General features: G+C 52.4%; 1 protein-coding gene across 2 annotated transcripts; it reads right to left on the bottom strand.

The window, feature by feature from the left end:
• LHX3 (LIM homeobox 3) lies at window positions 1–24,068 on the bottom strand. 2 transcript variants are annotated; one of them, XR_004404832.2, is made up of 7 exons: window positions 23,981–24,068; window positions 19,837–20,008; window positions 8,696–9,006; window positions 7,275–7,438; window positions 5,905–6,109; window positions 3,993–4,201; window positions 1–2,283 (listed from the first exon to the last, which is right to left on the bottom strand). XR_004404832.2 is itself a non-coding variant. In XM_032976443.2 (6 exons), the coding sequence occupies exons 1-6, from the start codon at window positions 24,042–24,044 to the stop codon at window positions 4,095–4,097; spliced, it is 1,023 nt and encodes a 340-aa protein (XP_032832334.2). In that variant the 5' UTR covers window positions 24,045–24,068; the 3' UTR covers window positions 2,299–4,094. The 2 variants fall into 2 exon arrangements, 1 of the variants encoding a protein (XP_032832334.2); XM_032976443.2 differs by lacking the exon at window positions 1–2,283 and having other exon boundaries at window positions 2,299–4,201.
• Between the last annotated feature and the right edge of the window lie 687 nt (window positions 24,069–24,755).

The raw sequence follows: 24,755 nt of genomic DNA, 5'->3' as shown, positions 1-24,755 counted from the left end.
TGCTAATTCCTTTGTCAAGGGGTGCCTCTGCGGATGTGTATGCTTTAACTTAGCTATTTCAATGCTAAATTCTATGCTAATTCCTTTGTCAAGGGGTGCCTCTGCAGATGTGTATGCTTTAACATAGCCATTTCTGTGACCAGTCCCAAGCTAATCACTCAGCCATTTCAATGCTAAATTCTATGCTAATTCCTTTGTCAAGGGGTGCCTCTGCGGATGTGTATGCTTTAACATAGCCATTTCTGTGACCAGTCACAAGCTAATCACTCAGCCATTTCAATGCTAAATTCTATGCTAATTCCTTTGTCAAGGCGCTTTGTTTCTTCTCACACAGCTTAAAGGTCGCGATCTGAGCGTGGCTTTTTCACTCTAGCGCTGTCCTCCAGACAGTCTCGTCCCTTCACCTGATGAAGGCCGCTTGTGTTGTGGCCCAAACGTCGTGAGAATATTATTGTGTTATTTTATTTTATCAATTTATTATTTTATTCTCATTCTACGTGACTTTACCGAAAGAACCAAAGAAGAGATAGTTGTGGATAGAGAGGAGAGAGCTGTGGATGAAGGAGGGAGCCGTGGATAGAGAGAGAGCTGTGGATAGAGAGGAGAGAGCTGTGGATGAAGGAGGGAGCTGTGGATGGAGAGGAGAAAGCTGGGAATGAAGGAGGGGGCCGTGGATAGAGAGAGCTGTGCATAGAGAGGAGAGAGCTGTGGATAAAGAAGGGAGCTGTGGATGAAGGAGGGAGCTGTGGATGAAGGAGGGAGCTGTGGATAGAGTGGATAGAGCTGTGGATGGAGGAGGGAGCTGTGGATGAAGGAGGGAGCAGGGGATAGAGAGAAGAGAGCTGTGGATGAAGGAGAGAGCTGTGGATCAAGGAGGGAGCTGTGAATAAAGAGGAGAGAGCTGTGGATGGAGGGAGCTGTGTGTGACGGAGGTGGAATGAAGGGACTAGAACCCTGACCTGTCTACACGTGTTGGTGGGGAGAGTGTCTGCTGCAAAAGCATGCACAACTTCACACGGCCTCACTCAACGCACACACCTGCTGGTCTAAATCTACTACGACAACACGCACCCTCCCAATAGACACATCCCAGAGTACGAAGGCACAATGAACACTTTCCAGACATAACCACCACTGAGTAGCACAACACCACGAACACAACACAGGGACGGTGACATCACCTCGCGGCAGCGCGGTTTGAACCCTAGCGGCTGCACCGATTAAAACCAAATGTGTACTCACAATAAAAAAAATACTCCACGCCGTCTGGAATAGACGTAAAAATCATCACATCCCCCGTCCTCCCCTGCGAAAACGAGACATAGAGAGGCTTTCCTGGGTAAACAAGCACGATAATAGTTTAACACGTAGGCTTTCGCGACCAATATTATTCACAATAAAAAGTTTTTGGGTTAGATCGCGTTATTTATAAATGTGTCGTAACCCTCCACCACCCGACACGGCCAATCAGCAAAAAAAGTGTCGCGTTGACAAAGGACAAAATAGTTCACTACTTTAGCCCACCGGTGTGTTGAAGAGTGAATCCACAACATTTACAGTTTTTGAGTACGACGTTTCACTGGTAATTGCCCGAAGATGCTGGATGTAATTACCAGTGAAACGTAAAACTAAAGATCGTAATCCGGAACGGCTTTTCCCATTGATTCAATATGAAAAATGAGGGCTGTGTATTTCGGACTGTCGTTCCAACTCTACCTCAACACCTCAAAACGTACACCTTTATCACATTTTGACAATAGAAAAATAACAAAGAACACAAATATTATTAAAACGATTGCAATAATAATTAAAAACAAAAATAATTAACCTGCATTCTTTGGGTCTTTCGGTAAAGCCACGTAGATAGAAAAATACTTTTTTAAAAATACAACAATAAAAATTATCACGACTTTTCGCCTCAGCAGTTCTCCCGCTATATGTGTTCACCTGATGACGATTTCTCGCATTGCGATCGAAACGTCGTGATATTTTTTTATTTTTTAAACTATTTTTCTGTCTACGTGGCTTTTACCGAAAGACCCAAAGAATATGAATTCCTGCAAATCACGAAAGCTTTAAGTCAAGATATAATTAACCTGGTTACAAATAAATGTGTATTCAGATAGTTTAATTGGCCACCCATCCCCTCGCACGAGGTGATGGATGGCCAATACCACGCCCGATCACCTCTGTCTCTCCAATGCCGATCTTGACCCACTGCAGCAGGCACTGGTTTAAAGGCCGAATCGATCTACGTGGCCGTCCATAAATGACGTCACGCACCTAGGAGGAGGGCGGGGGGGGGGGGTGGTGAGACATTTGTGACGATGTGTGACGAGGGTGTGGGGGGGGGAGGTTTGAGAAATGTGACGTCACATCAAAATGTGCAACTTTAAATAAATATAGACAACACGTTCTATTTAATTAAATAGACTTTTTGATGTTTTCTCCTACAACATCAGAGTGCAGCGCCGCATTAAACACGCACTACAATGACAATAGTTTAAAGCGATTTGAGGCATGTTTTATTTTGGGGGGGGGGGGCAGAGATTTGTGACGTCATATTTGACGGGTTGTCTGACTTTTTGTGACGCCGTATGACTAGGGGCGGGCGGGGGGTGGGGTCAAAAATCGTCCAAAATCGCGTGCCGTCTGAACCGTTCGTGAGGCCCACGATGTATGTGCATGCACATCTACCGAATGTAAGCAACACCTAACACGTGTCTTTCACATGTACACACACACACGCGCGCGCGTATTCTCTGCCACACTTCGCTGGATCTTCTTAATAAACACGGCCAGCCATTGGGGTAAGGTGGTTAACATCCAGCCACCATCACCATCATTGGTGAGATATTCTTAGTTCTTTCGGTAAAGTCACGTTGAAGGGAAACAACAAAATACTAAAATATATATAAAACAATAAAAATTCTCACGACGTTTCGACCATAACACAAACGGTCGTCTTCAGGTGTGTCGTGACTTTACCGAAAGAACTAAGAATATGAATTACTGCAGTCACGAAAGCTTTAAATCAAAATTTCATTGGTGAGATGTTTACTACTTCGCCTGGTATACAGGAGGTCATGGGTTCGATCCCGACCCTGCAGGCCTATACATTTGTAGTTTGCGTGTCGTATGGATTTTTTTTCCGTTGTTTCCCGTCCACATTAGAATAAACATCACGCGTTTAGAGTATTTTGGCTGCTATAAATATTCCACGCAATGATAAGCCACCTTCGTCAAGCGATTATTCGTGACGCTTCTGAAACACAGCTATAAATGGCACAGTGGTTCTTAGCTGGTAAAATAAAAAAATTTAAAAAGTTTTATAGTGTTTGTTTACTTAATTACTATTTAGCGCTTAACATGTTTAAAGATTAACACTGACTGTGCCGTGCCCCGCTGAGTTTTCTGTTTGCAGCCCCTCCACGCAAAGCTCAGAGGAGTGATCCTCTGAGAGCTGAAATGAGTCGGCCTCGTACTGGAAGTGAGTGTGCGCGCGCGTGTGTGTGCGCATGTGTGTGTGCGTGCGTGTGTGCGTGCGAGGATGCGTGTGTGTTTCAAAGTGTGAGTGTGTGGGCAGCGGTTAATGTCACGGTTAGCGCGCTGCGCTATGAACCTGGCCACGCGAGTTTGATTCCCACTCACGGCCAACACCGGTGACGATTAATCTGAAACCGATCCTGGGCCTCTCCTAGGTCGACTCAGCCTCAAAATGAGTACCTGGTGCTGTGTGTAAACATCGTTATTCGGGAGACAAAGGCGGCCGGACGTGGTGCTGGCCACCCACCCCCTCGTGTGCCGTGCCGGCCTTCACAGGTGCTGCTCGCTAACAGCACTTGCCCCGACAGTCTGTTAAGGCTACACGGGGGATCTTTGTCTTTGTGTGTAGGTGCTCGCTAACAGCACTTGCCCCGACAGTCTGTTAAGGCTACACGGGGGATCTTTTGTTTTTGTGTGTGTTGGGGAAGCGGTGGTGTAGCGGTTACCAAAGGGCTGTGTTCCCTGTTTCCCTGCACCGAGGGGATACCATCTCTTAGCAGGGCCTCCGTCCCAGACTGACGTCCCGGACCCCGAGGCCCGCACCCCCATCAGTAGAGCGCGATCCCCGTGTCCATCTCGTACCAGGGGGACCGGGAGGCAGGAGGCCCAGCGGCCCCCCCATACAGCACCACCTCGGAGGACATCTGGGCCAGCCCTGCGGAGACATCGCCGCCACCGCAAGCAACACCATCGTCGTCCGAACCTCATCATCGTCGTCGTCGTCACCGCTTCTCCGGACTCCTCATCGGAATCCCTTTCGCCAGGAGGACAAATTATAACATTGCATGCCTTTGCCATCGCGCCTACACCACCGGCTCCCCACCACCACCACCACACCTCGCCGTCCGACTCTCGCCATGCACTGAAGCTCACGGTAGAACCCTACCCAGCAGCAGAGTCACTGCACTATTATACACTACACTATACACTACACTACTATACACTACACTACTATACACTCCTATACACTACACTATACACTACACTACTATACACTACACTACTATACACTACACTATACACTATACTACTATACACTATTATACACTACACCACTATACACTACTGTACACTACACTACTATACACTACACCACTATACACTCATATACACTACACTACTATACACTACACCACTATACACTCACATACACTACACTACTATACACTACACTATACACTACACTATACACTACTATACACTACACTATACACTACACTACTATACACTGCACTATACACTACTATAAACTACTATACACTACACCACTATACACTACTGTACACTACACTACTAACCACGTCACTATACACAACACTATACACTACTATACACTACACTACTATACACTACACTACACACTACTATACAGTACTATACACAACACTTCTATACACTACACTCACACTACTATACAGGACTATACACAACACTATACACTCCACTACTATACACGTCACTATACACAACACTCCTATACACTACACTACTATACACTATACACTATTATACACTACACTATACACTAGACTACTATACACTACTATACACTACACCACTATACACTACTGTACACTACACTACACACTACTATACAGGACTATACACAACACTATACACTCCACTACTAAACACGTCACTATACACAACACTACTATACACTATATATACACTATATACTACACTACAATACACTACACTACACACTACTATACAACACTTCTATACACTACACTACTATGTTCATCACAAGTACGTGTGGTTGATGCAGACTTGATTCCCTGTGAGTCTTAACACATTCTTGGTTCTTTCGGTAAAGTCACGTAGAAGGGAAACAATAAAATAATAAAAATATAAAACAATACAATTCTCACGACGTTTCGACCGCAACACAAGCAATCATCATCAGGTGTGAAAACCACAGCAAGAAACGTGAGAATTTTATTGTTTTATATTTTTATTGTTTCCCTTCTACGTGGTGACTTTACCGAAAGAACCAAGAATATGAATACCTGCAGTCACGAAAGCATTAAATAAAAAAGTGAACACCTGTTTCATTGCCAGAAAGGGTAGAACCTCTTATTAGTTTTCATACTTTGAAAGTGGGCAAAAAAGTTCCCGTGATGTGAAACATTACCACTAACCCGATGTGTGTGTGTGTTGTTTTCCCTCCCTTTCATCGGCAATATCGAACAGGGTTCAATCGGTAAACATCGATGCACAAACACACTCGACAATAACGGAAGCTCCAGGCCAAGTCACGTCCGTTTCAAAACGCGACGTAAATCGGAATTTTTTTGGGCGTCCTAAATCGACGCGCGGCGACGACTCCGCAAGCCGCCAGCCGCCAGCGCTCACCCCCTAGGTGGTGGCTGCGTTCGGGTGGCGCCGGGTCCCTGTGGACACCCTTGCCGGGGTCCGTCTCCTGGTGGGGTCTCGGGGTGCGGGACCGACCCTTCCCCGCGCGGCCGGTGCCCTGGGCGGCGACCGACGGACCCCAGCGCTCCCGGCCCACGTCCTTCTTCAGTCGCTTCTCCTTGGCGCGCCGGTTCTGAAACCACACCTGGGCGGCGTGCACACACGGGGCCCGGCGGAGCACTCGCCCACAGGCTCCCTGTCGCCTGTATACTCCACACTCACGAGCACGAGCACTCACTCACACACTCACTCACTCGCACGCACACTCACCCACCGACTCACCCACCCACACACATGTGTCACTTACACACTCACTCACACACCCACTCACCCACCGACTCACCCACCCACACATGTGTCACTTACTCACACGCCCACTCACCCACCGACTCACCCACCCACACATGTGTCACTTACACACTCACTCACACACCCACTCACCCACCCACACATGTGTCACTTACTCACTCACTCACCCACTGACTCACCCACCCACACGTGTCACTTACACACTCACTCACCCACCCACTCACTCACACACCCACTCACCCACTGACTCACCCACCCACACATGTGTCACTTACACACTCACTCACCCACCCACTCACTCACACACCCACTCACCCACTGACTCACCCACCCACACATGTGTCACTTACACACTCACTCACCCACCCACTCACTCACACACCCACTCACCCACTGACTCACCCACCCACACATGTGTCACTTACACACTCACTCACCCACCCACTCACTCACACACCCACTCACCCACTGACTCACCCACCCACACATGTCACTTACACACTCACTCACCCACCCACTCACTCACACACCCACCGACTCACCCACCCACACATGTGTCACTTACACACTCACTCACCCACCCACTCAATCACTCACCCATTCATTCACCCACCCATTCATTCACCCACCCACACTCACTCACCACACACCTACCAACTCAATCACCCAACCACTCAATCACTCACCCATTCATTCACCCACCCACTAATTCACCCACCTACTCACTCACCACACACCTACCAACTCACTCAACCACCCACCCACTCAATCACTCACCCATTCATTCACCCACCCACTAATTCACCCACCCACACTCACTCACTCACCACCCACCTAACAACTCACCCACTCACTAATTCACCCACCCACTCACCCACTCATTCACCACCAACTCACCCACTCACTCATTCACCCATCCACTCACCCACTCACTCACCCAACAACCCACCTACCCACTCACTCATTCACCCACCCACCCACTCACCCACCCACGCGCTCACCTGCACCACCCGCATGTCGAGGCCGGTCTCGCTGGCGAGCCGCTCCCGCACGTGGCGCGGGGGTTTGGGCGTCGCTTTGTAGGCCCCGCGCAGCGCCTCGAGCTGCCGCGCGCAGATCGTGGTGCGAGGCCGCTTGATCGGCCCCTCAGCGGCGCCCGGCGGGTCTGCGCGGCACGGTTACAGCACGGTTACAGCACGGTTACGGCACGGTACGGTTACGGTGAAGTAATGTACGGCACGGTTACGGCACGGTACGGTTATGGCAAAGTAATGTACGGCACGGTACGGTTACGGCACGGGGGTGAGGGAGGTGGGGGCGAGAAGGTGAAGGAGGTGGGGGCGAGGGGGTGAGGGTGGTGAGGGAGGTGATGGTGGTGAGGGAGGTGGGGGTGGTGAGGGTGGTGAGGGAGGTGAGGGAGGTGAGGGTGGTGAGGGAGGTGAGGGTGGTGAGGGAGGTGAGGGAGGTGAGGGGGGTGAGGGGGGTGAGGGAGGTGAGGGTGGTGAGGGTGGTGATGGTGGTGAGGGTGGTGATGGTGGTGAGGGTGGTGATGGTGGTGAGGGAGGTGAGGGTGGTGAGGGAGGTGAGGGAGGTGAGGGTGGTGATGGTGGTGATGGTGGTGAGGGAGGTGAGGGAGGTGATGGAGGTGAGGGAGGTGATGGTGGTGAGGGTGGTGAGGGAGGTGAGGGGGGTGAGGGAGGTGAGGGAGGTGATGGAGGTGAGGGAGGTGATGGTGGTGAGGGTGGTGAGAGAGGTGAGGGAGGTGAGGGGGGTGAGGGAGGTGAGGGTGGTGAGGGTGGTGATGGTGGTGAGGGTGGTGATGGTGGTGAGGGTGGTGAGAGAGGTGAGGGAGGTGAGGGGGGTGAGGGAGGTGAGGGTGGTGAGGGTGGTGATGGTGGTGAGGGTGGTGATGGTGGTGAGGGAGGTGAGGGTGGTGATGGTGGTGAGGGTGGTGAGGGAGGTGAAGGAGGTGAAGGAGGTGGGGGCGAGGGGGTGAGGGAGGTGAGGGTGGTGAGGGAGGTGATGGTGGTGAGGGTGGTGAGGGTGGTGAGGGAGGTGATGGTGGTGATGGTGGTGAGGGTGGTGAGGGTGGTGAGGGAGGTGATGGTGGTGAGGGTGGTGAGGGTGGTGATGGTGGTGAGGGTGGTGATGGTGGTGATGGAGGTGATGGTGGTGAGGGTGGTGATGGTGGTGATGGTGGTGAGGGTGGTGATGGTGGTGAGGGAGGTGAGGGTGGTGATGGTGGTGATGGTGGTGAGGGAGGTGTGGGAGGTGATGGTGGTGATGGTGGTGAGGGTGGTGATGGTAGTGATGGTGGTGATGGTGGTGAGGGAGGTGAGGGTGGTGATGGTGGTGATGGAGGTGATGGTGGTGAGGGTGGTGAGGGTGCTAGAGCGAGTGGGTGCAGGGTCGCGATGAGCACCGCCGGGCTCCGCGTGTTGGCGCTGAGCGGTGGTTCCCGACGGCCCGTGGTGAAGGTGAGCATGCGGCGGCAGTTGTTGTTGGTGAGGGTGGTGAGGGTGGTGAGGGTGGTGAGGGTGAGCAGACGGCAGGTGTGCCAGGCACACGAGGCGCGCGTCTGGCAGCAGCAGGAAGCGATCTCCAGTCAGCAGTGGCCGCGCGCAGGCGGAGCAGGCGAAGCAGCGCGCGTGGTAGAGGCGCTCCCGGGCGCGTCTCACCGCCTCGCCCGGGGCGATGCCCTGGGAGCAGGCGGAGCAGCGAGTGCCGAACCGCCTGCGGGGGGAGGGGAGGGGAGGGAGGGGAAGGGGGCACCCAGCCAGAGGGCGGGGGAGAGGGGGGGGTGTAGAGGGGGGGAGACGTGGAGGGGGGGGTGGAGATGTGGAGGGGGGGGGGACGTGGGTGGGAGGGAGATGTGGAGGGGGGGAGACGTGGAGGGGGGTGGAGACGTGGAGGGGGGGGGGAGACGTGGAGGTGGAGGGGATGTAGAGGGGAGGAGACGTGGGTGGGAAGGAGATGTGGAGGGGGGGGGAGACGTGGGGGGGAGACGTGGAGGTGGGGGTGGAGACGTGGAGGGGGGGGGGGAGACGTGGAGGGGGGGGGATGTAGAGGGGAGGAGACGTGGGTGGGAAGGAGATGTGGAGGGGGGGGGAGACGTGGGGGGGGAGACGTGGGGGGGGGGGACGTGGGGGGGAGATGTGGAGGGGGGGGGAGACGTGGAGGTGGGGGTGGAGACGTGGAGGGGGAGGGAGATGTGGAGGTAGGGGGGGGAGACGTGGGTGGGGGGGTGGTGACACAGGGATACAGCGAGACACAATTCCACGTGGACAGAGACACGGGGGGTAGGGGGTGGTGGTGGTGGTGGTGACACGGCGAGACGTAACGGGGTCACATTCGGTTGCAGTCTCAGAGCAAGAGTTTGACGCCCGTCCATCGGACAACCGCCTCGCGGGCCCGGGAACACGACGACGCGTTCGAACCGGCGCCACGCAGCGCTGGTTCATCGCAAGGGTCACTGGTGGCAGTACCGGGCCTGTAGAGCACGTGTCGTTCGTAAGTCGAAGTCAGTGTAGTACTATAGCACGTGTCGTTCGTACGTTGAAGGCAGTGTAGTGCTATAGCACGTGTCGTTCGTAAGTCGAAGGCAGTGTGGTACTATAGCACGTGTCGTTCGTAAGTCGAAGGCAGTGTAGTGCTATAGCACGTGTCGTTCGTAAGTCGAAGGCAGTGTAGTACTATAGCACGTGTCGTTCGTAAGTCGAAGGCAGTGTAGTACTATAGCACATGTCGTTCGTAAGTCGAAGGCAGTGTAGTACTGTAGCACGTGTCGTTCGTAAGTCGAAGGCAGTGTAGTGCTATAGCACGTGTCGTTCGTACGTTGAAGGCAGTGTAGTACTATAGTACGTTTCGTTCGTAAGTCGAAGGCAGTGTAGTGCTATAGCACGTGTCGTTCGTAAGTCGAAGGCAGTGTAGTACTATAGCACGTGTCGTTCGTAAGTCGAAGACAGTGTAGTACTATAGCACGTGTCGTTCGTAAGTCGAAGGCAGTGTAGTACTACAGCACGTGTCGTTCGTAAGTCGAAGGCGGTGTAGTGCTATAGCACGTGTCGTTCGTAAGTCGAAGTCAGTGTAGTACTATAGCACGTGTCGTTCGTAAGTCGAAGGCAGTGTAGTACTATAGCACGTGTCGTTCGTAAGTCGAAGGCAGTGTAGTACTATAGCACGTGCCGTTCGTAAGTCGAAGGTAGTGTAGTACTATAGCACGTGTCGTTCGTAAGTCGAAGGCAGTGTAGTACTATAGCACGTGTCGTTCGTAAGTCGAAGGCAGTGTAGTACTATAGCACGTGTCGTTCGTAAGTCGAAGGCAGTGTAGTACTATAGCACGTGTCGTTCGTAAGTCGAAGGCAGTGTAGTGCTATAGCACGTGTCGTTCGTAAGTCGAAGGCAGTGTAGTACTATAGCACGTGTCGTTCGTAAGTCGAAGGCAGTGTAGTACTATAGCACGTGTCGTTCGTAAGTCGAAGGCAGTGTAGTACTATAGCACGCGTCGTTCGTAAGTCGAAGGCAGTGTAGTACTATAGTACGTTTCGTTCGTAAGTCGAAGGCAGTGTAGTGCTATAGCACGTGTCGTTCGTAAGTCGAAGGCAGTGTAGTGCTATAGCACGTGTCGTTCGTAAGTCGAAGGCGGTGTAGTGCTATAGCACGTGTCGTTCGTAAGTCGAAGGCAGTGTAGTACTATAGCACGTGTCGTTCGTAAGTCGAAGGCAGTGTAGTACTACAGCACGTGTCGTTCGTAAGTCGAAGGCAGTGTAGTACTATAGCACGTGTCGTTCGTAAGTCGAAGGCAGTGTAGTGCTATAGCACGTGTCGTTCGTAAGTCGAAGGCAGTGTAGTACTATAGCACGTGCCGTTCGTAAGTCGAAGGCAGTGTAGTACTACAGCACGTGTCGTTCGTAAGTCGAAGGCAGTGTAGTACTATAGCACGTGTCGTTCGTAAGTCGAAGGCAGTGTAGTGCTATAGCACGTGTCGTTCGTAAGTCGAAGGCAGTGTAGTACTACAGCACGTGTCGTTCGTAAGTCGAAGGCAGTGTAGTACTATAGCACGTGTCGTTCGTAAGTCGAAGGCAGTGTAGTGCTATAGCACGTGTCGTTCGTAAGTCGAAGGCAGTGTAGTACTATAGCACGTGCCGTTCGTAAGTCGAACGCAGTGTAGTGCTATAGCACGTGTCGTTCGTAAGTCGAAGGCAGTGTAGTACTATAGCACGTGTCGTTCGTAAGTCGAAGGCGGTGTAGTGCTATAGCACGTGTCGTTCGTAAGTCGAAGGCAGTGTAGTACTATAGCGCGTGTCGTTCGTAAGTCGAAGGCAGTGTAGTACTATAGCACGTGTCGTTCGTAAGTCGAAGGCAGTGTAGTACTATAGCACGTGTCGTTCGTAAGTCGAAGGCAGTGTAGTACTATAGCACGTGTCGTTCGTAAGTCGAAGGCAGTGTAGTGCTATAGCACGTGTCGTTCGTAAGTCGAAGGCAGTGTAGTACTATAGCACGTGTCGTTCGTAAGTCGAAGGCAGTGTAGTGCTATAGCACGTGTCGTTCGTAAGTCGAAGGCAGTGTAGTACTATAGCACGTGTCGTTCGTAAGTCGAACGCAGTGTAGTGCTATAGCACGTGTCGTCCGTAAGTCGAAGGCAGTGTAGTACTATAGCACGTGTCGTTCGTAAGTCGAAGGCAGTGTAGTACTATAGCACGTGTCGTTCGTAAGTCGAAGGCAGTGTAGTACTATAGTACGTTTCGTTCGTAAGTCGAAGGCAGTGTAGTGCTATAGCACGTGCCGTTCGTAAGTCGAAGGCAGTGTAGTACTAGAGCACGTGTCGTTCGTAAGTCGAAGGCAGTGTAGTACTACAGCACGTGTCGTTCGTAAGTCGAAGACAGTGTAGTACTATAGCATGTGTCGTTCGTAAGTCGAAGGCAGTGTAGTGCTATAGCACGTGTCGTTCGTAAGTCGAAGGCAGTGTAGTACTATAGCACGTGTCGTTCGTAAGTCGAAGGCAGTGTGGTACTATAGCACGTGTCGTTCGTAAGTCGAAGGCAGTGTAGTACTATAGCACGTGTCGTTCGTAAGTCGAAGGCAGTGTAGTACTATAGCACGTGTCGTTCGTAAGTCGAAGGCAGTGTAGTACTATAGCACGTGTCGTTCGTAAGTCGAAGGTAGTGTAGTACTATAGCACGTGTCGTTCGTAAGTCGAAGGCAGTGTAGTGCTATAGCACGTGTCGTTCGTAAGTCGAAGGCAGTGTAGTACTATAGCACGTGTCGTTCGTAAGTCGAAGGCAGTGTAGTGCTATAGCACGTGTCGTTCGTAAGTCGAAGGCAGTGTAGTACTATAGCACGTGTCGTTCGTAAGTCCAAGGCAGTGTAGTACTATAGCACGTGTCGTTCGTAAGTCGAAGGCAGTGTAGTACTATAGCACGTGTCGTTCGTAAGTCGAAGGCAGTGTAGTACTATAGCACGTGTCGTTCGTAAGTCGAAGGCAGTGTAGTGCTATAGCACGTGTCGTTCGTAAGTCGAAGGCAGTGTAGTACTATAGCACGTGTCGTTCGTAAGTCGAAGGCAGTGTAGTACTATAGCACGTATCGTTCGTAAGTCGAAGGCAGTGTAGTACTATAGCACGTGTCGTTCGTAAGTCGAAGGCAGTGTAGTACTATAGCACGTGTCGTTCGTAAGTCGAAGGCAGTGTAGTACTATAGCACGTGTCGTTCGTAAGTAGAAGGCAGTGTAGTGCTATAGCACGTGTCGTTCGTAAGTCGAAGGCAGTGTAGTGCTATAGCACGTGTCGTTCGTAAGTCGAAGGCAGTGTAGTACTATAGCACGTGTCGTTCGTAAGTCAAAGGCAGTGTAGTACTACAGCACGTGTCGTTCGTAAGTCGAAGGCAGTGTAGTACTATAGCACGTGTCGTTCGTAAGTCGAAGGCAGTGTAGTACTATAGCACGTGTCGTTCGTAAGTCGAAGGCAGTGTAGTGCTATAGCACGTGTCGTTCGTAAGTCGAAGTCAGTGTAGTACTATAGCACGTGTCGTTCGTAAGTCGAAGGCAGTGTAGTACTCTAGCACGTGTCGTTCGTAAGTCGAAGGCAGTGTAGTACTATAGCACGTGTCGTTCGTAAGTCGAAGGCAGTGTAGTACTATAGCACGTGTCGTTCGTAAGTCGAAGGCAGTGTAGTACTATAGCACGTGTCGTTCGTAAGTCGAAGGCAGTGTAGTACTATAGCACGTGTCGTTCGTAAGTCGAAGGCAGTGTAGTACTATAGCACGTGTCGTTCGTAAGTCGAAGGCAGTGTAGTACTATAGCACGTGTCGTTCGTAAGTCGAAGGCAGTGTAGTACTATAGCACGTGTCGTTCGTAAGTCGAAGGTAGTGTAGTACTATAGCACGTGTCGTTCGTAAGTCGAAGGCAGTGTAGTGCTATAGCACGTGTCGTTCGTAAGTCGAAGGCAGTGTAGTACTATAGCACGTGTCGTTCGTAAGTCGAAGGCAGTGTAGTGCTATAGCACGTGTCGTTCGTAAGTCGAAGGCAGTGTAGTACTATAGCACGTGTCGTTCGTAAGTCCAAGGCAGTGTAGTACTATAGCACGTGTCGTTCGTAAGTCGAAGGCAGTGTAGTACTATAGCACGTGTCGTTCGTAAGTCGAAGGCAGTGTAGTACTATAGCACGTGTCGTTCGTAAGTCGAAGGCAGTGTAGTGCTATAGCACGTGTCGTTCGTAAGTCGAAGGCAGTGTAGTACTATAGCACGTGTCGTTCGTAAGTCGAAGGCAGTGTAGTACTATAGCACGTGTCGTTCGTAAGTCGAAGGCAGTGTAGTACTATAGCACGTGTCGTTCGTAAGTCGAAGGCAGTGTAGTACTATAGCACGTGTCGTTCGTAAGTCGAAGGCAGTGTAGTACTATAGCACGTGTCGTTCGTAAGTAGAAGGCAGTGTAGTGCTATAGCACGTGTCGTTCGTAAGTCGAAGGCAGTGTAGTGCTATAGCACGTGTCGTTCGTAAGTCGAAGGCAGTGTAGTACTATAGCACGTGTCGTTCGTAAGTCAAAGGCAGTGTAGTACTACAGCACGTGTCGTTCGTAAGTCGAAGGCAGTGTAGTACTATAGCACGTGTCGTTCGTAAGTCGAAGGCAGTGTAGTACTATAGCACGTGTCGTTCGTAAGTCGAAGGCAGTGTAGTGCTATAGCACGTGTCGTTCGTAAGTCGAAGTCAGTGTAGTACTATAGCACGTGTCGTTCGTAAGTCGAAGGCAGTGTAGTACTATAGCACGTGTCGTTCGTAAGTCGAAGGCAGTGTAGTACTATAGCACGTGTCGTTCGTAAGTCGAAGGCAGTGTAGTACTACAGCACGTGTCGTTCGTAAGTCGAAGGCAGTGTAGTACTCTAGCACGTGTCGTTCGTAAGTCGAAGGCAGTGTAGTACTATAGCACGTGTCGTTCGTAAGTCGAAGGCAGTGTAGTACTATAGCACGTGTCGTTCGTAAGTCGAAGGCAGTGTAGTACTATAGCACGTGTCGTTCGTAAGTCGAAGGCAGTGTAGTACTACAGCACGTGTCGTTCGTAAGTCGAAGGCAGTGTAGTACTATAGCACGTGTCGTTCGTAAGTCGAAGGCAGTGTAGTACTATAGTACGTGTCGTTCGTAAGTCGAAGGCAGTGTAGTACTATAGCACGTGCCGTTCGTAAGTCGAAGGCAGTGTAGTACTATAGCACGTGTCGTTCGTAAGTCGAAGGCAGTGTAGTACTATAGCACGTGTCGTTCGTAAGTCGAAGGCAGTGTAGTACTATAGCACGTGTCGTTCGTAAGTCGAAGGCAGTGTAGTACTATAGCACGTGTCGTTCGTAAGTCGAAGGCAGTGTAGTACTACAGCACGTGTCGTTCGTAAGTCGAAGGCAGTGTAGTACTATAGCACGTGTCGTTCGTAAGTCGAAGGCAGTGTAGTACTATAGCACGTGTCGTTCGTAAGTCGAAGGCAGTGTAGTGCTATAGCACGTGTCGTTCGTAAGTCGAAGTCAGTGTAGTACTATAGCACGTGTCGTTCGTAAGTCGAAGGCAGTGTAGTACTATAGCACGTGTCGTTCGTAAGTCGAAGGCAGTGTAGTACTATAGCACGTGTCGTTCGTAAGTCGAAGGCAGTGTAGTACTATAGCACGTGTCGTTCGTAAGTCGAAGGCAGTGTAGTACTATAGCACGTGTCGTTCGTAAGTCGAAGGCAGTGTAGTACTACAGCACGTGTCGTTCGTAAGTCGAAGGCAGTGTAGTACTATAGCACGTGTCGTTCGTAAGTCGAAGGCAGTGTAGTACTATAGTACGTGTCGTTCGTAAGTCGAAGGCAGTGTAGTACTATAGCACGTGCCGTTCGTAAGTCGAAGGCAGTGTAGTACTATAGCACGTGTCGTTCGTAAGTCGAAGGCAGTGTAGTACTATAGCACGTGTCGTTCGTAAGTCGAAGGCAGTGTAGTACTATAGCACGTGTCGTTCGTAAGTCGAAGGCAGTGTAGTACTATAGCACGTGTCGTTCGTAAGTCGAAGTCAGTGTAGTACTATAGCACGTGTCGTTCGTAAGTCGAAGTCAGTGTAGTACTATAGCACGTGTCGTTCGTAAGTCCAAGGCAGTGTAGTACTATAGCACGTGTCGTTCGTAAGTCGAAGGCAGTGTAGTACTATTGCACGTGTCGTTCGTAAGTCGAAGGCAGTGTAGTACTATAGCACGTGTCGTTCGTAAGTCGAAGGCAGTGTAGTACTATAGCACGTGTCGTTCGTAAGTCGAAGGCAGTGTAGTACTATAGCACGTGTCGTTCGTAAGTCGAAGGCAGTGTAGTACTATAGCACGTGTCGTTCGTAAGTCGAAGGCAGTGTAGTACTATAGCACGTGTCGTTCGTAAGTCGAAGGCAGTGTAGTACTATAGTACGTGTCGTTCGTAAGTTGAAGGCAGTGTAGTACTATAGTAATAGAGCAAGTGCAGAATCACCAAACCGGAATTGCTAGCTCGAAAGCATTTAGCGCTGGGCCCTTGAAAGTACGGGGCCCGTAGCTACTACTACACGTGCTATAGTACTACACTGCCTTCAGCAGCTACTACACGTGTAGCAGCTACTACACGTGTAGCTGCTACTACATAACACACAAAGAGGATTTAGCTGCTACTACATAACACACAAAGAGGATGTAGTAGCTGCTACACGTGTAGTAGCAGCTGCTGCTACACGTGCAGTAGCAGCTGCTACTACACGTGTAGCAGCTGCTACTACACGTGTAGCTGCTGCTACTACATAACACACAAAGAGGATGTAGTAGCTACTACACGTGTTGTAGTAGCTACCGTAGTAGTAGCTACTACGGTAGCGACTACTACAGTAGCTACGACACGTGTTGTAGCTACTACATAATAGACAAAGCGTGAGAATACCACCACCACCACCCCCCCACACACACACACACTCCGCCACCTTTGGGGTAGGAACATCGGGAACTAGACCCGGGACAAGCGTGCGGAGTAGGAGGAGGCCATTGCTGGGAGCTGACGCTGAGAGAGAGACACACACACACAGCGGAACACTGTCCTGTATGTATGTACGTTGAACTTCTTTCGCACCGTACGTAGCCAACCGTGCTAATCGGAGGTGCGGGAGCATAGCCCGGGGCATCACGGTGGCTAGGAGATGTTAACTACCTTGCCTGGTGTACACGAGGTCGTGGGTTCGATCCTGGTCCTGACGGCTGCTGCTGAATATTTTGAGTTTGCGTGTCTCTCTCCCCGTGGTCTCGTGGATTTTTCTCCGGGTCCTCCGAATTCGCTGCTATAAATGCCCCCACACGATGATGGTGGCGAAGATGATGAGACACCATTCGTTGGGCTATCGTTTGTGATGGTGAGGTCGCTTCTGATAAATAAATAAATAAGCTACGCAGCTCAGTTGGGGCCTTACCTGGCACGATGTTTTTTTGTTGTTACAATTTAGCAATCTTTGGAAGATCGTAATCAACCAGGTAGGGTGTTGAACTGCTGCGTTGGCCGACTGTCTGTGTTGCATTGCATTATATTTCTAACTCTGTGGTTTTATTCGGTGAAGTCACGTCGGTAAGATAAAATAAAACTAAATTAAATCACGACGTTTCGGAGGCAACACAAGCTTCCGTCTTCAGGTGGAACAGTCACGGCAGAATATCTGCGTCAAGTGCACAGTTCCTAGACGACTTGGAGGAGCCCGAAAGGAACGTGGGCGGGTGGGAGGGCTCAGTTAAGCCGCCTTTTGTTAAACTGCAGGGGGGTTCGGGGCGGGAGGGGTGGTGCACTGCACACAAGCAAGACATCAGGTACAGACCAATTTTTGAAAAATGAAAACTTGCGAAAACGGCTGTACAATTATCAGGCAGCTAAAGTTTGACATACAGCCGCTGAGAAGTGGAAATGGCCGTACAATTAAAAGGCAGCTAACGTTCGACTTGATTTAGAACATCTTTCCATTGGTTGCTCAAAAGGCGGCTTAACTCAGCCATCTGACCCCCCCACGTTCCTTTCTGGCTCCCCCCTGACCTATATATATAATCCAAGTCGTCTCGGAACTGCGCACTTGACACAGATATTCTGCTGTGACTGTTCCACCTGAAGACGGAAGCTTGTGTTGCCTCCGAAACGTCGTGATTTAATTGTTTTATTTTATTTTTTACCTACGTGACTTTACCGAATAAAACCAAAAGAGTATGAATCCTTGCAGTCACGAAAGCTTCAAATCTAGAATTCTATTTCTAAGTTTACTAGGTTATTATTCTTGGTTCTTTCGGTAAAGTCACGTAGAAGGGAAACAATAAAATCATAAAAATATAAAACAATTAAATTCTCACGACGTTTCGACTGCAACACAAGCAATCATCATCAGGTGTGAAAACCACTGTGGTGATAATTGTATTGTTTTATATTTTTGTTAATTATTTTATTGTTTCCCTTCTACGTGGTGACTTTACCGAAAGAACCAAGAATATGAATCCCTGCAGTCACGAAAGCTTTAAATCAAAATTTCCTAGGTTTGTTTTCGCTTTCATTTGTGCCTGATGATGGTTGCTTGTGTTGCAACCGAAACGTCGTGTTCTATTATTTAATTTATTTTCTTTCTACGTGACTTCACCGAAAGAAAGAGTAATGTTTTTGTTTGTTTGTAGATTAATTGGCTAAGAACAGTTTAACAAGAGGGTTAGATCGCGTACATATAAGCGTTTTGTTGAACCCGCCACCACCCGACACAACCAATTAGTTAGGGGCCGTCCATAAATGACGTCACGCGATTTTGGACGATTTTTGACTCCCCCCTCCCCCTTCGTCACGCGACGTCACGAAAAGTCAGCCCCCCCCTCAAATATGACGTCACAAAGCTCTGCCCCCCCCCCAAAAAAAATAAAACACGCTTCAAATCGCTTTAAACTATTGTCATTGTAGTGCGTATTTAATGTGGCGCTGCACTCCGATGTTGTTGGAGAAAACATCAAAAAGTATATTTAATTATTATCTAAAGTTGCGCATTTCGATGTGACGTCACTTTTCTCAAATAACCCCCCCCCCCTCGTCACACATCGTCACAAATGTCTGACCCCCTCCCCCCCTCCCCCCAGGTGCGTGACGTCATTTATGGACGGCCGCTAAGGTTTGCCACGTTAAGAAAACCCTTGCCAATTCGTTAATCGTGCAGCAAACAGCGGCGCGCTGGAGATTAAACCCACGACGTTCAAGGATGCGCGTGCGACGTTCCGCCGAGTCGGAGGAGTCGGTGTCATGGCAGCTCACGACGGGGCTGTGGTCAAGGGGATCGTGGCGGAAGTTGGGAATCGCCCCTGGCACGGGACGCCCCCCAGAGTCGTGAGAGCGCCTCCATGCCCGCGGAATGGAGCGAAGAAGACCTGTCGGCTGACGTGGATTTGGCGAGGCCTTCATCCAGCAGCGGATTTGATGCTGGCTACTGGTCACGACGTTGTCATTTCACACTTGACATTCAGCACGTGTCTCCCCACGTGTCTCCCCACGTGTCTCCCGTGTCTCCCCACATCTCCCCCGTGTCTCCCCGCGTCTCTCGACACGTCTCTCCCCACGTCTCCCCGTGTCTCCCCCCCACGTCTCCCCGTGTCTCCTCCCACGTCTCCCCCGTGTCTCCCCACATCTCCCCCGTGTCTCCCGTGTCTCCCCACGTCTCCCCACATCTCCCCCGTGTCTCCCCGTGTCTCCCCACATATCCCCCGTGTCTCCCGTGTCTCCCCACGTCTCCCCACATCTCCCCCGTGTCTCCCCACGTCTCCCCACATCTCCCCCGTGTCTCCCCGTGTCTCCCCGTGTCTCCCCACATCTCCCCCGTGTCTCCCCGTGTCTCCCCACGTCTCCCCAGTGTCTCCCCCGTGTCTCCACAGGTGTCTCCCCCGTGTCTCCCCACGTCTCCCCAGTGTCTCCCCACGTCTCCCCAGTGTCTCCCCCGTGTCTCCACAGGTGTCTCCCCCGTGTCTCCCCCGTGTCTCCCCAGTGTCTCCCCCGTGTCTCCACACGTGTCTCCACACGTGTCTCCCCACGTCGGCCCCGTGTCTCCACGCTACCTGAAGAAGTCGTCTCGGCAGAAGAGCCTCCCGTCTCGCGAGTAGCAGGAGTCTGTGAGTCGCTCGCCGCACTCGGCACAGCGCAGACAGCGCGGGTGCCAGGCTAGGTCCACCGCGCGGAGCAAGAAGCGGCCGTGGATGCGCGCGGAGCAACCAGCGCACACGGGGACACCTGGACATGCGTGCGGAGACACGGGGGGCGGGGGCAGGGGAGACACGGGGAGGGGGGGACACGGGGCGTGTTAGACGCGGGGACACACTTGAGAGACGTGGAGACACACTTGGGAGACGTGGAGACACACTTGGGAGACGAGGCGACACACTTGGGGGACGTGGAGACACACTTGGGAGACGTGGGGATGCACTTGGGAGACGTGGAGACACACTTGGGAGACGTGGGGACACACTTGGGAGACGTGGAGACACACTTGGGAGACGTGGAGACGCACTTGAGTGACGTGGGGACACCGTTTTGAGACGTGGAGACACACTTGGGAGACGTGGGGACACACTTGGGAGACGCGGGGACGCATTTGGGAGACGCGGAGACACACTTGGGAGACGTGGAGACACACTTGGGAGACGTGGAGACACACTTGGGAGACGCGGGGACACACTGGGGAGACGTGGAGACACACTTGGGAGACGAGGGGACACACTTGGGAGACGCGGACACACACTTAGGAGACATGGAGACACACTTGGGAGACGTGGAGACACACTTGGGAGACGTGGAGACACACTTGGGAGACGTGGAGACACACTTGGGAGACGTGGGGACACACTTGGGAGACGTGGAGACACACTTGGGAGACGCGGGGACACACTTGAGAGACGTGGGGACACCGTTGGGAGACGTGGAGACACACTTGGGAGACGTGGGGACACACTTGGGAGACGTGGGGACACACTTGGGAGACGCGGGGAAACACTTGGGAGACGTGGGGACACACTTGGGAGACGTTGGGACACACTTGGGAGACGCGGGGACGCACTTGGGAGACGCGGAGACACACTTGGGAGACGTGGAGACACACTTGGGAGACGTGGAGATACACTTGGGAGACGCGGGGACACACTTGGGAGACGTGGAGACCCACTTGGGAGACATGGAGACACACTTGAGAGACGTGGGGACACCGTTGGGAGACGTGGAGACACACTTGGGAGACGTGGGGACACACTTGGGAGACGTGGAGACACACTTGGGAGACGCGGGGACACACTTGGGAGACGTGGAGACACACTTGGGAGACGTGGAGACACACTTGAGAGACGTGGGGACACCGTTGGGAGACGTGGAGACACACTTGGGAGACGTGGGGACACACTTGGGAGACGCGGGGACGCATTTGGGAGACGCGGAGACACACTTGGGAGACGTGGAGACACACTTGGGAGACGTGGAGACACACTTGGGAGACGCGGGGACACACTTGGGAGATGTGGAGACACACTTGGGAGACGAGGGGACACACTTGGGAGACGCGGAGACACACTTGGGAGACGTGGAGACACACTTGGGAGACGTGGAGACACACTTGGGAGACGTGGAGACACACTTGGGAGACGTGGAGACACACTTGGGAGACGTGGGGACACACTTGGGAGACGTGGAGACACACTTGGGAGACGTGGAGACACACTTGGGAGACGCGGGGACACACTGGGGAGACGTGGAGACACACTTGGGAGACGAGGGGACACACTTGGGAGACGCGGACACACACTTGGGAGACATGGAGACACACTTGGGAGACGTGGAGACACACTTGGGAGACGTGGAGACACACTTGGGAGACGTGGAGACACACTTGGGAGACATGGGGACACACTTGGGAGACGTGGAGACACACTTGGGAGACGCGGGGATACACTTGAGAGACGTGGGGACACCGTTGGGAGACGTGGAGACACACTTGGGAGACGTGGGGACACACTTGGGAGACGTGGAGACGTGGAGACACACTTGGGAGACGCGGGGAAACACTTGGGAGACGTGGGGACACACTTGGGAGACGTTGGGACACACTTGGGAGACGCGGGGACGCACTTGGGAGACGCGGAGACACACTTGGGAGACGTGGAGACACACTTGGGAGACGTGGAGATACACTTGGGAGACGCGGGGACACACTTGGGAGACGTGGAGACCCACTTGGGAGACATGGAGACACACTTGAGAGACGTGGGGACACCGTTGGGAGACGTGGAGACACACTTGGGAGACGTGGGGACACACTTGGGAGACGTGGAGACACACTTGGGAGACGCGGGGACACACTTGGGAGACGTGGAGACACACTTGGGAGACGTGGAGACACACTTGAGAGACGTGGGGACACCGTTGGGAGACGTGGAGACACACTTGGGAGACGTGGGGACACACTTGGGAGACGCGGGGACGCATTTGGGAGACGCGGAGACACACTTGGGAGACGTGGAGACACACTTGGGAGACGTGGAGACACACTTGGGAGACGCGGGGACACACTTGGGAGATGTGGAGACACACTTGGGAGACGAGGGGACACACTTGGGAGACGCGGAGACACACTTGGGAGACGTGGAGACACACTTGGGAGACGTGGAGACACACTTGGGAGACGTGGAGACACACTTGGGAGACGTGGGGACACACTTGGGAGACGTGGAGACACACTTGGGAGACGCGGGGACACACTTGAGAGACGTGGAGACACACTTGGGAGACGCGGGGACACACTTGGGAGACGTTGGGACACACTTGGGAGACGCGGGGACGCACTTGGGAGACGTGGAGACACACTTGGGAGACGTGGAGACACGTGGGAGACGTGGAGACACACTTGGGAGACGTGGAGACACACTTAGAAGACGTGGAGACACACTTGGGAGACATGGAGACACACTTGGGAGACGTGGAGACACACTTGGGAGACATGGAGACACACTTGGGAGACGTGGGGACACACATTTGGTAGACACGGGGAAACACTTGGGAGACGTGGAGACACACTTGGGAGACGTGGAGACACACTTGGGAGACGTGGAGACACACTTGGGAGACATGGAGACACACTTGGGAGACATGGAGACACACTTGGGAGACGTGGAGACACACTTGGGAGACATGGAGACACACTTGGGAGACGTGGGGACACACTTGGGAGACGTGGAGACACACTTGGGAGACGTGGAGACACACTTGAGAGACGTGGAGACACTTGGAAGACATGGAGACACACTTGGGAGACGTGGAGACACACTTGGGAGACATGGAGACACACTTGGGAGACACGGGGACACACTTGGGAGACGTGGAGACACACTTGGGAGACGTGGGGACACACGTGTGGAGACACGGGGAGACGTGGAGACACCGTGTCTCCACACGTGTGTGTACATGTCATGGTACGCGCTTTGTGTCTACACGCTGTGTCTACACGCTGTGTGTGTACACGTTGTGTGTACACGTGGTGGTATACGCTGTGTGTGTACACACTGTGTGTGTACACGCTTTGTGTGTACACGTGATGGTGCACGCGGGGTGTACACGCTGTGTGTACTCGTGGTGGTACACACTGTCTGTACATGGTGTGTGTGTGTACACGCTGTGTGTGTACACGCTGTGTGTGTACACGCTGTGTGTGTACACACGCTGTGTGTGTACACGCTGTGTGTGTACACACGCTGTGTGTGTACACGTGATGGTACACGCGGTGTGTACACGCTGTGTGTACTCGTGGTGGTACACACTGTCTGTACATGGTGTGTGTGTGTACACGCTGTGTGTGTACACGCTGTGTGTGTACACGCTGTGTGTATACATGCTGTGTGTGTACACGATGTGTGTGTAAACGCTGTGTGTGTACACGTGGTGGTACATACTGTGTGTTTACACGCTGTGTGTGTACATGTGGTGGTACACGCTGTGTGTGTACACGCTGTCTCTGTACACGTGGTGGTACACGCTGTGTGTGTACACGTGGTGGTACACGCAGTGTGTGTACACGTGGTGGTACACGCAGTGTGTGTACACGTGGTGGTACACGCTGTGTGTGTACACGTGGTGGTACACGCTGTGTGTGTACACGTGGTGGTACACGCTGTGTGTGTGTGTACACACGCTGTGTGTGTGTGTACACGTGGTTGCTCCACGCACCTGGCGATGAGGCGCGTGGAGGAGGCGTCTCCTGCTCGATCAGCATCGCGACCTCACAGCTCATGGCTCACGGCGGGTCCCGGGTAAGGCCCCCTCCCACCCCCCCCCCCCCCCCCTCTTGAGGAAAACCCCCTGAGTGAGGTCCCTCGGATGAGGCCCCTGGATGTGGTACCCGTGGGGCCCGGTTGAGGTTCCTTGGATGAGATCACCTTGGGTCGGGGTTCCCTTCGCCAGATTCCCAGAATGAGAGGGACATTGAATAAAGTCCCGTTGGTTAGACCACTGGATGAGGACTCTTAGATGAGGTACCCTAGTTGAGATCACCTTGATGAGACCACTGGATGAGCTCCCCTGGATGAGAACTCCTGGATGAGGACTCCTGGATGAGGGCCCCTGGTTGAGCTCCTCTGGTTGAGAGGTCTCCTGGATGAGGTCCCCTGATTGAGGTCCTCTGGTTGAGCTCCTCTGGTTGAGAGGTCTCCTGGATGAGGTCCCCTGGTTGAGCTCCTCTGGTTGAGAGGTCTCCTGGTTGAGCTCCTCTGGTTAAGCTCCTCTGGTTGAGAGGTCTCCTGGATGAGGTCCCCTTGTTGAGCTCCTCTGGTTGCGAGGTCCCCTGGTTGAGCTCCTCTGGTTGAGAGGTCTCCTGGTTGAGCTCGTCTGGTTGAGCTCCTCTGGTTGCGAGGTCTCCTGGATGAGGTCCCCTGGTTGAGCTCCTCTGGTTGAGCTCCTCTGGTTGCGAGGTCTCCTGGATGAGGTCCCCTGGTTGAGCTCCTCT

This window comes from Petromyzon marinus, chromosome 59 (assembly GCF_048934315.1).
Source record: "Petromyzon marinus isolate PM22_M1 ecotype Great Lakes invasive population chromosome 59, UKy_Petmar_22M1.pri1.0, whole genome shotgun sequence".
In the NCBI taxonomy this organism is placed as follows: Eukaryota; Metazoa; Chordata; class Hyperoartia; order Petromyzontiformes; family Petromyzontidae; genus Petromyzon; species Petromyzon marinus.
The sequence above is the reverse complement of the archived record's forward strand: the minus strand, read 5'-3'. Positions and strand labels throughout refer to the sequence as shown.